Consider the following 14515-nt stretch of genomic DNA (forward strand, 5'->3'; position numbering starts at 1 on the left):
GCTTCGAGTGTGCTTGAGGCAAAAGGCAAGACTCTTGTGTGCATGAGTATGTGTGCAAGTGCTCCTGCAGCTTATGAGCGTTTATGCGAGTGCTTCTCTCTCCCTCTCCTTAAAGTTATATATGTGTGTATGTGTTTCATACTTGAGGCAGGGTATGTTGCCTCCATCAGAGTTGTTGCTGCTGGTGGAAGGGTGTGAAGGTGGGCCGCTTGTCTGAGGAGAGGCACCGGGCGTCGGGAGCGCCGATGTCTGTTCACCCCCGCCATCTGGAGACTCTATGTCATTCAGCTCGTACTGCATTCGCACCTCTAGCAACTGGATGAGAGGACATACACACAGGTGCACATATTAACATGCACATTATAAACGAGGAACATCATGAAACTTCCTCTTCTACATTATTGTAAATAATAATTCCTCAGGACATGATGACTGTGTCGCTAAATGGCTTTCATATGCGATCGCAGAGTCACTTTGATGATAAGGAGGTGTTTGATGTTTGTGTGGGAAGATTGAGAGTCTTAGAGGTCCTCCAATACTGCGATGTTTCATTCCTTCTGAGTCCTCCTTCAGGCTACCCCTTTGCAACCCGCGCCTTCGCAGAGACACGCGTGTACGATTCACACACACCGATACACACGCAAACTCATCAGCTCCTCTCTTTTGCATTCTGTCAGTCTCATTAGCCCCACTGACATGTGGGAGTGAAGAGTGATCAGTGCCCTTGTTCAGAGACTACCTTCATTTCTGCAAGGTTATTTAGAGGTGTTTGACCTTGTTCTAACACGGGCTGTTTCGCCTAATTACTGCTCGCCATTGCTGCATGTAGCGTTCTGATCCACATTACAGCATGTGGCGTTTAGGACTAAGGGCTCTAACATTTCTCTTCTGCGTGCATCAATGCTTAATGTCATTTACCCACAGAAAACTGCAAAGCTTTCAAACATGAACGTAGCTGATTTTTAATCTCTTCCAACAGCTACTAAGAGGCTCCTAAGCAAGGCACTTGAAGTCTATAAATTCATAATTGCTTCTTGCTGTTTGTTTGAAAGAACAAAACATTTGGGCATTTAGGACAAACAGTGCTGAACACAAAAAGGGCATCAGCTAAACGCGCCACAGTGCCACCCACATGCTTTGATTGACAAGTGAACACTGCGAAGTCTGCTGCAACAACACCTCAGCAATGACTGTTCACAAGAAATATGTTGCCAGGACTAGAAAGATAATCTCATGCTAGACACTATTTTATTGCTTTGCTACCACAACCAACAGCAAAGCATATATGCACAGTTTCACGCTAATACAGAAGCTGTGAGCATACGCGGAGATAATAACGGCATTTCTCTTTATTTCATTAAGCACCCGCCATCACACCACCATTAGCATTTACATCGCTATCAAAGCAGGTCATAATGATGGTCTAGCTTTGCTTGTTCACTGCCCTGTCTGTTGGCATGGTAACCATACTGCCTTTGACTAGGCAGATCTTTGAGTTCATGTGGTTGTGCATATGCCTCAACATCTGATGCTTAATTTATAATACCGCAGTTGTGTCCGTTTGCTTACGGAGAGGGGTTTTGGAGCGACGAAAACCAACCACTGCCAGACGAATGTGGATGACACTGTGCATCGGTCAAATGCAGATTGGTTGACGAGTGGGCTGATGTCATGCCAGAAAGTGATTGCCTTCATTTGCAGTGTTGTAAATGACTTTTGGCCGATAATTTGTCAGACATATTATGAACGATGAAATCATTTTGAGCCAGAAAGAACATTTCTGTCAAGCTGTAAAGACACACTTATATATCCTTTATTTATCCAGGTAAGAATAATCCTAGATATTAAAAATGTCCTTTTTAACCAAAATCTGGAGAAAAAGGCAACAGAAACTACAACAAATATGTCATGAAAGTTCTATAAAGATACACTAAGTGGTCAAAAAGGACAAGATAGATTATAATGTAAAAAACTGAGTAGGTACAATAACGCAGAGTTATAAAAATAATCGCAAAACAGGTAATTTCTTAATTTTATCTCCAGTGCTTTGTAAATCCTGTTGACTACGGCCTATTTACCAATTTTAAGAAATAATATGAAACATAAAAAACATCTACAATCACTTTTTTGCAGATAATCTTGTTTTTGACATAAGAACAGGGAAGGGAGTGTGAAAAGTACAAACAGTGGCTGCAGTGGACACTTCATTGTTTTTAACACTGTTTCACTTCAGCTCTTTGTATCTCATAACTTAGTTCTCCTCCGAGGCAAACCGATGGACCAAAAACAAAACAAATAGTAGCCCACAGCTCTACAACATATTTCTGACAATGCACCCAGTGAACAACAGGCATTTATTGCAGGCAGGCATTAGGAAGCCACGTATTACAAAAGATGATTAAGAAAAACATGAAATTCCTGGAAGTTGAAGCTAAAGGTAAAACTGAAGACTGATACCCACCTGAACCACCTCAGTAGTTACTTCCAGCTTACTGAAGCGGTAGATGATAACATTGGCTGACACACCGGCCACACACAGCATCCGGCTCTCAGGGCACCAGGCCATGATCTGAATGGCAAAGGGGTCTTCATCTGACACCTCAGTGCTGCCCTTGTCCTCCTTAGACCTGTTCCTGTCAAATATCTTGGCTGTTTTGAGTTTATAGAGCACCTGGAGCATTACTAGAAAGAAAGGAGGAAAGAAATAACATCAGGAGGAGCAGCTATATTGAAGCCTATGCTAAAGGAGACGCTCTTACAGGCTTAAATGAATGAGTAAAAAACAAAGTGTCATTTAAATTTTCAAAGTCATTCTGTTTTCTTTCTTTCTTGACTTCCCTCCTTTTTCTTCCAAGTTAAATTGAAACTCAAAGTGTCCTTTGACTTTTTCTGTTTAAAAGCTAATAAAATAGTCAATAAAATAAACTATATTTGTAATTTATGAGCTTAACCTACTTGCAGAGGCATCCCAGAACTTCACAGTTCCATCAGCGTGCCTGGAAATGCATGGGAGTGACACGAGACACAAATGAAGGACCATGTCAGTTATAACTTTTGACTTTTTATGTGAGCAAACAACACCAGCCAATTTGTAACATTTGCAGGGAAAGAAAACAATATCAGCCCTGGTAACAAAAATGTGTCAGAATTTGCCATAGTAAAGCTTTTACAATCAAATCTCATGAGAAGTGAGAAAATCAAAATACACTTAGAGGGTAAAATGACTGAAAGGGAAGTTATTTATCCCTTAAAAAATCCTTTACATCAGCCACACGTCTCTTCTTTGAAACCAACAAGCTGATTCCCAAAGAGCTATTACCCGAAAACTTGGTGTGCGGTGTGTTCTTGAAAAATCTGAGGAAACTGGACAAGTGGAGTGAAGTGGAGTGCAAATGAAGAAGTGACAAGCCTATGTCATGGTTTGATCCACCATGCAATACAGTACCATCTCCAAAGCATCAATAGATTGATGTGAAGGTCAAAGTGATAATGATGCTATATAGAGCTATTTAAAACATGTTTGTTGCTGCCATTATTTTGTATTGATAACATATAGGTATTCTTTGGGACTCTGACATCTTCTTAAAGATCAAATAAGTCAAAACTTTTATAAAATGTCTTCTACTGTTAAAAGGATGCTGACATTTCTTCTTCTTCTGTTTGTATAGTGAACATTTAGATAATGATACTGGTATCTGGGTATTCTTTCAAGTTGTTCCCAAAACGCATTATATTTTTAAAGAAGGTATTGTCAACATAAAGAGAATGAGCTATTTCTAGTTAGTTAGAAATATACTGTAATAAGCTCTCATTACTAAAGTAGTAACATTTAGAATCCCCATATGTCATTTCATATATGCCTATATGCTGTCAATACAAACAAAAAAAATAGTTCTATATTGCATTTTTATCACTCTGACCTTCAGACCAATCTTTTGACCTTCAAGGAGAGGCAAAACGTAGCATAATTTAAATCTTCATACAGAAGTTTCTATTTGTTAATAATACACACTACACTTGTTCACATGACCCCACTCTACACCCCTACAAAGCTATTCAAAACTTCTCAAGCTATCATATTTAGAGACAGAACGATACGCATGCATGTAAACACTACCAAAAACATTTTGGCAGAGGTAATTAGAGACAACTCAAGCCTTCTGCGCAGCGCTGTCATTTGTGATTTTTTTTCATAACTATAACAGTAAGAAATAAATATATAGCCAGAAGTATTCGGGCATCTGAACAGCTCCAAAGCAATATCAACATAATTCAGATCACAAGACGTCCTAATGATATAACGAGGAGATATATTCTAGACATACACGGGTTCCCAACTCACTAACAAACATTAGAAGAAGAAAACCTTCAATAATCCATTAATATCCAAGCACTTCTAGACAAACATAAAGGCGTAACATCAATATGTGTTATAAAAGAATGCTTTCGTATTGATAATTGACAGATTTTCTATTTGGTGTCACAAAAAAATGCATGTCATTTGGCTGTGTTTCTTCTTTGTTTTGTTGGCAATTCAGCTAAGTGGAGAGGGAGAGAAATACTGTGCAGGCTGTGGCACTCTTCGAAGGAAAAAAACCTGGGCAGAATAATAATGTGGCACATGGGGGAGAAGAGACAAGGAGGAAGGAGAGGAGCAAGGGCCTCCTACTGCCTAACCCATACCTCAATGTCACTCCTTTCCTGCATGTGTTCTGTAAAAAACACCCACCCCCCACCCCTGGCCCCCTTTGTTGACAGCTTTGAGAGGGATAATAAGCATCAAATGGGAGCAAAGTGCACATGATGGGAATATATAAAAACTTGGTGACCTGACAGTGCAGGAGAGGGGAAAGCAATTGTGCAGGATAATAAAGATAACACTAATGAAATTAGTGTCTTACCCAGTGATGATGATCTCTGGGTAGCTCTGTATGCCTTGACCCCAGTTTCCACCACTAATGGGCCATTCCTGGACAGACAGCAGACAACACACGCGTTACCTTAGTAAATGAGATCGTACAGGAATCACTATGTCAGTAAACAAGGTGTCAATGAACACACTGATTGTGCAAATAGATGACATGATAAACCAGCGCAAGTGTGAGTGCACGCAGGAAAACAAGCGCGAGTCCTTGGTGTACGTCTCTCAGCGTGTCTTGCGATTATGGTGTGCGTCTCCATGTGTGTTAGCGGGGGTTTGGCTATGAACACGTTGACACATACAAAGGTCAACGGGATGACTCACGGTGATCTTTATGTGAGAATACCCTCCCGCAGCTCAGTAAGGCTTGTGCTTAACAGGAAAAAAAAAAGGAAGAAGCTAGGCTGCCAGTTTGGGTCAGTGCATGCTGACATTTCAGACAGAAAGCCAGAACAAGGCAACGGAGAAAAGAACATAAGCATACATAATGGCTGAAAAAGCAGGGGGTCTGTCTTAAATGATACAGAGATGTGAGAAGAGAATGAGAGGAGAGAGGAGGTGTACTGAGGACGGGAGTATCATTAGGTAATACGGCACTATTATATAGTCCATTTGGCTTCATGGAAACATTAAAAAATATGTTTCCGAGGACTAAGACAAATTCACCTATTATGTAGAGCGAGGTATTAATCTACCCTTCATCCTGTGACCTTCTTGTTCTTTATGTATGTAGGCGCATTGTGGGAATTTCTGTTTCTTCGTTCATCACATCAAAAATCTGTGATGATTATTTCATGAGTTACTGCAATTCATTTTATATCAAAATATTTCAAAACGTGCCTCATTCAATAATGTGGAGCAGCATTTAGTTGTTTGTAGTCTCAGACTTCTAATTACAGTTCAGTAACTTCCTAATAATTTGTGTTTTCTGTGACGTTTCCCCAAAATACTCATTTGACACCAGTAACAGCTGTGATAGCAGCTCTCTGAGACACAGTCATGCTTTGATTTCATTTCTAACAACAGCATGCTATGCTGACAAAGCGGCAATATAAATATAGGGCTGTTTAGCATGTGGTGTCTACCCGAGGCCTGTACTCAGAAGCTGGATTTCAAACATAACCTGCTCTGGACCTTGCTGCGAAAATATTGAGGTGTCTAGTTGATCACTGAAAGCTTTTTGTGTTTCCCAAATGACCACTGATAATATAGATTTTTAGACGCAACTTTATTCCTTGTTTTTCTGCTACGAGCAATTTAAAACCCGTTATTGTTATATAAGTTTTAATACAGCAACATAAAAAAGGGCATGTGAGTCTAGTGCTTTCCGAGCTTATATAATTATATATGCAACTAAGCGTAGTTACTGGTTTGATATTGTTTTTGATATATATTTTTTTCTTTTATTGCTCTCAAACCTTTTTTACTGCCTGGTTTGCAGCTGAGGGACCTGCTAAAATTGTCTTACACACCATAGGTAGGCCTTTATTTATTCATTATTGTGCAATAAGAGCAACATATCTATGAATTTACAGTGTTTTTTCCCCCTATCATTACTTTCTTGCTTTAAAAACATTTTAAGTAGCACCTTTTTCATCTTACTTACCACTCGCACACATGCAGCACTTTTTATGACGACACTTACTTTACAGCAGTTTCCTTCTCACGCAGACTCACATACCACCTTGACTAAAGCAGCTGTATTTCATTTCATTTTAAGTATATGCTTCTTTCTTTTTATTTGTTTTATTACATCTAAAATATCGCAAAAAGCAACGAATAATGCCTCGATCTAAATAACCTCAAGAACAGATCAAAAAAGCTAAGGTCAGAGTTCATGATTCAGCAATTAAAAAGATTTGGCAAAATAATGGTATCCATGAGAGAGACCCAAGGAGAAAATCTGTACTGACCAAAAAGAACTCAAAAGCTTGTCTCGCATCTTGATAATCTCCAAGATTTTAGGGGAAAATATTCTGTGGATTTATTAGGTTTAGGGGTAGTTACTTTTTCACACAAGGCCAGGTTTGGTTTAAAAAAAAAAACCCAGATTTTTTTATTTACTGAGGTTATCTTTGTCTAGTATTACATATTAATATTTGCTGAAACATTTAAGTGTAACAAAAACACAAACATATATGGTGGATGCACTACTTTTAGTCTCCTCAGAATAAATGAATATTTTCAACCATGTAAAACTGCAAATCTGAAAAAAAAAAAGAGGCTTTGCCCTTTGAGTCTATGTCTTAATCCAAAGTCTCTTCTTCACCCACGATATGTTATACAAGTGATTTTCTATTAAGATGTCAGAGGAAGAAGGACACATAATGGCATCTAATGATAAAACGTGCAGTACCTTTTTGCTGTAGCCCTGTCGTTTCTGCCGTGAGCCAACAGAGTAAAGTGCAGGTATGAGGTCCACAGAGCAGTCGGCAAAGTACTCGCAGCAGGTCACAGGAGACTCGTGGATAGTCAGAGGATAGGGGTTCTCGAATATTGGATAACTGTTAAATACAGCCCGCACATACTCAAGTGACAAGTCAGTCTAAATAAAAATAATATGTCTGCCGGTGTCAGTTGCACTGGTCAAACACAGTGTTGCATACCTGCAATTCAACAAATGTTGGACATTGACTAAAAATGTTGAGTAAAGAAAGGAATAATAAACAACAGTGACAAGCTGTACTACTGGGCCAAGTAGCAGTTTACCCCATGGTTAAGAAACAAAAGTCAAGATAATGAACCATTTTTTGAACCTACCCATTTTGTGCAAGGTCGATCACAACTAAATCCTTTTCTAGAAGGACGACCACAGCATAGGGTTCCTGAAAATCTGCAAACCGCACAAAGATTCATAACATCACACTTTTATCAGTCTTGTAATTCCATGAGAAAAGAGCTCCCCTAAAATATGCAAACCACATGGGAAGAATTTCCCACTCTTTATACAGCAAATTATATCTATGCCCTTAAGATGTGAGGGCAGGAACGCTCAACGCTAGAATTTTATTATACTATGTAATTTATAACTGTAGGGGATATTGCTCAAGTTGAATATTTGTATCAGTCTGATTTGAGAGTAAAATGTCATATTCCATTTTAAGATTAGTGCCTCATAATAGATTTTAACTGTGGTAATGAATAAATTCATTTTATTTTACTTGCCACTGCATATTCTGCAGAGGCTCAGTATATATTGTAACCTGCAGTGCAAAAATTACTTCAGTTTCATACATTTGCAATAATCAACGTGTCAAGTGGAGCGTTTCCCAAATCTGGTTGTTATTAACAGCCCCTTGACAAAAGCAGACTGGAGTTATAAAGACCCACTTAATTTGTGGGAGAGGGCAAACATGCAAAACCTCCTCTGGAGCTTGCTGCCCTAAAGGTTTGTCCAGACCCGGCTGTCACAGAACACAAGGGTTGTTTCCTATCATATCGTCCACGATAATGTAAAGTAAAAATTCTAACGTGCCATAAAATGTCATATGCGATATAAAATGTTTATGTTTCCTAGTGTGTGCCACCATGAGACAAGCCCAGGCATGTCTGAGAACAAAAACTGTGTCTTAACCCTCGATGACAAGCTTCAATAAAACACCATTTCTCTTATATCGTCAGAAATATCATCATTGCAGATTTTCTTGACATATTGTTAAATTACTTTAAGTCCAAAGACATGCAGTTAGTGGGGATAGGTTATTTGGAAACTCTAAATTGCCCATAGGTTTGAATGTGAGTGTGAATGGTTGTCTGCGTCTATGGGCTAGCCCTGCTACAGACTGCAGACGTGTCCAGGGTGTACCCTGCCTCTCGCCCTAAGACAGCTGAGATAGGCTCTGGACCTTCCTATCAACGCATCTGTTGACCACTTACTCCCTATAAATGGGGACATGGCAAACCAAAACAACATCATTTCCCCTCACTGAAGTATAAAGCATTTAGGCATTTTCTTTCATTTGTCTCCTATATGTCTGTACTCTAAGTACACCTTAAAAAATTCTTCAATTTCCAACACTACCGTTTGTCAGTGTTTGGATTTTTATCATTTCCTTGTCTGTCTTAAGAAATCCTAGTTTGTCTGTTTAGTTTATCATTCATCCAAAATATTCAACTTTGTATTGACAAATATAGTTTATAAATGATATTTAGGGATACCGTCTCATCTGCTTGTGCCAGGATTATTAGACTATGTGGACAAACATTCATTGTGGAATCCAAAGACCCAGTAATGTCCATTACCAGATGATTTCAGTGAGCAGTGACATCAGATTGTCAGTGACATAATGAAGTCGCCATTCTTACATAATTCACTAATCCGTCCTGTAGCTGTATACGTGCCAGATAACACAGCAGCAGAGATTGCATCCTGGATCACATACATACAGGCCATACTGGTAAGCTCCAGCTGTTGGCTCCTCAATACCATAAATAAAATAATAATTAAATTTAGATTGAAGGGCATTGTGCACAGCGGGATGAAATGAAAATGTAATAGCCTATGTGTCAGATAATAAAACTGAAAAGTAGCATCCTTTCCCTTGGGAAATTTCTGATTTATTACAGAAACACACTCACACACACAGACAGGCTGTCCAACATAATTAAGAACCAGAAAGTTGTGTGCATATTTCCGCAGGTGTTAGTGCAAAAGAAGAGTAAATTAACAATGTCCACAATTCTCAGACGTTCTCATTCAGACCAAAGTATGCACACTTACCATTAGGATATGGTGTCTCACATAGCGTGAGGAAGTCTACTATAGGATAGTCCATCTCCAGCACAGCAGTACTCTTCCCATGCATCACTGTTAGACAAGGCCTCCGGCCCACCGTGTCGTAGGACAGACCACCAGAAAAGATTATGAAGGGGTCCCTGGAATGAGTTGCATTCATGCAATTATTTACTTAAATGGGTTTTTAAAATATTAGGCATTTTATATGGTGGGGCTTTATTTAATAATGTGCGTTCACACTCTTAATATTTTATTTAGCCAGCAGGAAATTGTTGTGGCATTAAGAGCCTTGGCACAACTTAAAGCATGAGTCAATCTGACTACAAATGAAAAAAATCAGTACAGTGAGCTTAATTTTTCAGGAACTGTTGCATGGATATTAATGTATGTATACCATGGTATACTGTAAGTAAGATGTCATCATGCATACAAAATAACATCAGGGTTGGAGTTAAAACAAAAGACTTTGATTTAAAGAGGACTGGGCTTGTCTTGTCTTGTCTTTAGTATCCACAACTCTGAGTTTATGCTTTATATAACAAAATAGCTGATTAAGAAAAGCTGATACTACAAAATATATAGTTTTAAATGATTGGCTTAAGTTACAAACATGAGGAGTATCTGTATGTAAGTAAAATGCAACTTGAGCTGCTTTGTGGGGACTTTTGTCATGGCTCTGCCTGCATTAAACACATGCATGTCTATAAATATGCTCAAGTGAACGTGCATGGGCACAAGTGTATAACAGTATATGTGTACGCGTGTGAGACTGAGGGACCATACCCAATTCTAGTTGTTTTGTACTCCACTTTAAGAATGGGCTTACAAGACTCTGGCTTCTTTCCGTCCTTGGGCTGTTTTCCTAAAATAGAACAAACAGAAGTTACTTTGGTTTGCAGTTCACTCCTTCTTCACCCAGTCTCTTCTGTCATCTTGGGGTTTTTTCCCCCCAGAAGCAGCATTGTAAAATGCTGTGCTGAAGAGTATGCAGCAAAATAACAGAAACCTATTCATCAGAGAGAAGAAAGACAAATTCAAGGACAGGGACATGCAAAGAAAGGTGTAAAGATCCTGGATGATTTACAGAATCCATCTTTTCAAACCTCAAGGGGTGTCAGTGTGGAATAAAATTACACATCCATCACATGCATGCCTATGTGTGCGCATTTCTGTATCACAAAGTACAGTGAGCAGTTGAATTTATATGAAAAGTCTTACTGAAGAGCGAAAGTGACCCCAAATGCAGGTTATGCAAGGCAGGTCTGTATAATAAAGAACACTTTTTAATAACTACCATTTAATAATGGATATCTAAAAAGACAATTAAAAGAGGACTTATAAGCCTTACTTAAACATGTCAAAGGAATTTGCATAATTGCCCATTAAATACCAAACTAATTATGCATGCAGCAGTGGGAGAAACAACTAATTAAAAAGCCCATGCGGTGAAATCTTTTCTGCAACCCCCGACACATAAAATCAGCTTGAAAAACTGATTCAAAGTTGTTGTAATTTTTGATTTAATTTCTTTTCTTGTTCCCTTTTTCTGACTCTCTTGCTTTCTCTGCCCAGTTGCCGTCGCCTATTTTTCTTCCAGGTGCTTCATCTGTGTGAACTAAGTGGGGTGAGTCAGTGTGTTGGGGGACAGAAGAGTATGGATTAAATGCATCTTCAAAAGAGCAGACTTGCTTTCTGCAGGAAGTAAACAGAGGACGCACATGCACACACAAAGTAAGGAAAACAGAGGCAGGAAATAATTGAACCGACAATAATCCTCTGCCTGAAATGAGGAAACAATGATTGAGCCATGTGTAGGCAGACACTTGAGAGATGGCTACAGCGAGAGTGGCTACAGAGGGAACAACATAATCAACACTACAAGACCGTCAAGTCATCAGACCATGGGCAATCAGTGTTTTTATGTAACAATTAAAAAATAAAGTTACAATCACACTCTATATGGATGTTTGTTCCAAAGCTATATTCGAACAGGTGGCACCCAACTTTTTTGTTTAGATCCTCTAAAGCAAAGTCTACCTGCAACCCATCCACCCATATTTTAATTCTCCAGCCTAATAAACATCTCACACCCTTTAGATTTATCTCAACACTCTCCATGGAGGTCTTGATCCCTTCACCGAAAGTTTCTTCACTGTCCTCAGTCAACTAGCTTGTGAGACAATATAAATTAACTCCATATGCACTGCATGTCAAATTTCAATAATGGTGATTGTTATACAGAAACGATGTGCGTCAAAGATTATAGAAATGTTGAATCTTGAGAGGAAAAATCAGTTAGAGTTCAACTATAGTTGATTAATGACTTATGAAGTGTAAGGGCTATTAACTTCTTATTAGTGATTGTGATTGACAACAACTGGCAGTTTCTCTTTCGATGTATAAAAATAATTGTTTTGATCTCAGAACAATGAGAAAGTCCTAAATGGTGGTCGTTTTGAGCTATTTCTAAGTAACTTAAGACACCAAGATCACTTCAAACAGTTATCTAGTTTACATCAATTTAACGTGATATATCATTTGCCACGGTCTGGAAGTAGACCCAAACTGTCATCCTCAGATCAGAGAAAACTTATTAGGACAACACAGGAACCACCAAGGCTCAAGCCTGCCATGAACTACAAACAGGTGGAACATCAATATAACTGCCCATAGTGAAATTAATTTTACATCACCATGGACTGAGAGGGTGCCAACCAAAAAAGAAGCCCCTACTCCACTGACACCTTTAAGCTTGACTGAAGGTTTCGGCTGCCCACAGAGATAACCCAAATGCCTTGTGAGGTAAAGTTTTATGGTCATATGTGACAAAGATTGAGCTATTTGGTCATAATGACAAAGGTGTGTTTAGAAGAGTAAAGGTAAAGCTTATAAAGCTAACATTGTACCAACTGACAAGGTGGTAGCATTGAGCTCTGCAGCTGTTTCGCTACCAGTGGTACTGGTATATTGCACAAAGTGGATGAAATAATGAAGAAAAACTCCAAATTCCCCAGGAAACCAGCCAATTCAAATGAATTGTATCAATGAGCGGTGAAATATCCAGCAAGAATTATGCCAAAAGCTTTTTAATACCTACCAAAGGCATCTAGAAACTAGCTAAGGGACATTTAACCTATCAGTGAGTGCATGGTGTATGTAAATATTTGAGGCAGCACGTATACCTTTGACCCTGTCTGGATTAAAGGAAAGACAAAATAAAGTCAAACTTCTTCACCCAGTTCTAGTCATTAAAAATGTAGGAACCCTTGAAAAAGACCAGTTCAAGGAAATCATTACAAGCCAAAAAATTACTGTGACATTGTATGTATAAAGTGTGTGTGTGTGTGTTTTTTTACTTCCTTACCGTGTGGTGTGATTGTCTGTATGGGCTTGCCCTGGCCTCTGACGTTCCATATGGTCAGAGTTCCATCTGAGTGACTGCAGATGAACTGCTTGCCCTCGTGATGCCAGGCAACTGAGTGGATAGCCTAAGAAATGACAGGCAGGAAGGCAGGGGTTGGGGGCAGTGGTTTATTCGAATGAAACCTTATGTGCCAGCATGCAACTTGCACACTACAAGTTTGTTGCATTACCACAGCCATATGGTACATGACTTTCATACGTGGCTTAAATGGCCGCGACTTTGCACACTTGCGCAGATGGTTGAAGTGAGATAAAAGAGCTCCCTGGCTTTAGAAAATTTCCTGTGGCACAAATGCATATATTAAAAGCTTTCATAGGAACCATTTGTTGAATGTGAAATAAAGAAAAAAGAAACCCCAGCTAGATGGTTCCATTAGCAATATTATTAACTTAGGAGTCATATTTCATAAAGATACAGCATTACTCTGACAAATGTGTCCATAATATTCAATATAATTGAAAACCGCTAATACTTCAATCAAGACCATATGGTTTAGCATGAATTACTGTGGAAATAAGAAAAAAAGTATTTCGCTTTGACTCTAGTCCATCATTGAGAGCTAGAGGAACAATAGAAGCTTTTTAAAAGGTTAAAAAAACTACTAAAAGGAAATACAGTTAATCACAAGCTTAATATCAACTACAACAGTTACAGAAAAGGTTGCAAAAGAGGAAGTTTAAGAGGTGACCTTTAGTTAGGGCTTCAAAACCGAGAAGAGGGCACAAGTGAAGAAAATAAAGACCAAATGGAGATACAGATCTGTGATTCACAGACAAGCTAACAGATAAAGAGAATAATGGGGAAAGACAGACAAGATTGAGAGAGCTGGTGCCCTCTCTGTCCTCTCATCTTTCCCATCATCTGAACAGTCCTGCTGCTGTTGTAAGCCTGGCTTGGGATGATTTATGTACTAGCAACAAAACACAAACACATCAAAACCAAAGTGTATCTGCAAAGGCCAAGCTTGCCCTTTTGTCGTCGTATTCAATGCTGATAATTAAAACCAGCAAACATTTTGACATCAAACCATATGTTGGCTGCACGATGTGTGAAGCCGACAGCCATCCACATCAGCCCTTTAATATTTAGGGCATTTTGTCTGAAAATCCCCTCGTTGTCACTGGTCCCACTCGCCTTGTGTCCTCGGCGCTGCTGCTTGTCTCACATTGCTCATCTGAAATGAATGACTGCCTCTCTGTCAGAGCTGATGTGAGTGCATGGTCAGGTTAAGTCAATCTCTTCCAATTGCAGCTGCCATTTATTTAGGTGTATATCAATTTTGCCTTGAGTGTGTCATTAATCATAAGCAGTGCTATATGTCAGGCTCACCAAATCTGCTGAGTTTTAAGAAAAAAGCTGCATGAAAGGGAATAGCATCAGTCAGCGCTCTTATGGCACGCTCTGAGCGGTGTACCTGTTTTGTGTGCTCCAAAGT

General features: G+C 39.1%; 1 protein-coding gene across 6 annotated transcripts in view; it reads right to left on the reverse strand.

The window, feature by feature from the left end:
* stxbp5a (syntaxin binding protein 5a (tomosyn)) overlaps positions 1-14515 on the reverse strand; it is a 102758-nt gene that overhangs the window by 16319 nt on the left and 71924 nt on the right. For all 6 annotated transcript variants that reach the window (XM_082506757.1, XM_082506754.1, XM_082506758.1 and 3 more), the window contains 9 exons: positions 13021-13144; positions 10440-10518; positions 9642-9796; positions 7682-7754; positions 7278-7425; positions 4902-4969; positions 2956-2996; positions 2462-2682; positions 143-315 (listed from right to left, as the gene is read on the reverse strand). In XM_082506757.1, coding sequence (XP_082362883.1) covers positions 143-315; positions 2462-2682; positions 2956-2996; positions 4902-4969; positions 7278-7425; positions 7682-7754; positions 9642-9796; positions 10440-10518; positions 13021-13144 — 1082 coding nt within the window. The remainder of the gene's footprint in view (positions 1-142; positions 316-2461; positions 2683-2955; positions 2997-4901; positions 4970-7277; positions 7426-7681; positions 7755-9641; positions 9797-10439; positions 10519-13020; positions 13145-14515) is intronic.

This window comes from Aulonocara stuartgranti (assembly GCF_965226115.1).
Source record: "Aulonocara stuartgranti genome assembly, chromosome: 15".
NCBI lineage: Eukaryota > Metazoa > Chordata > Actinopteri > Cichliformes > Cichlidae > Aulonocara > Aulonocara stuartgranti.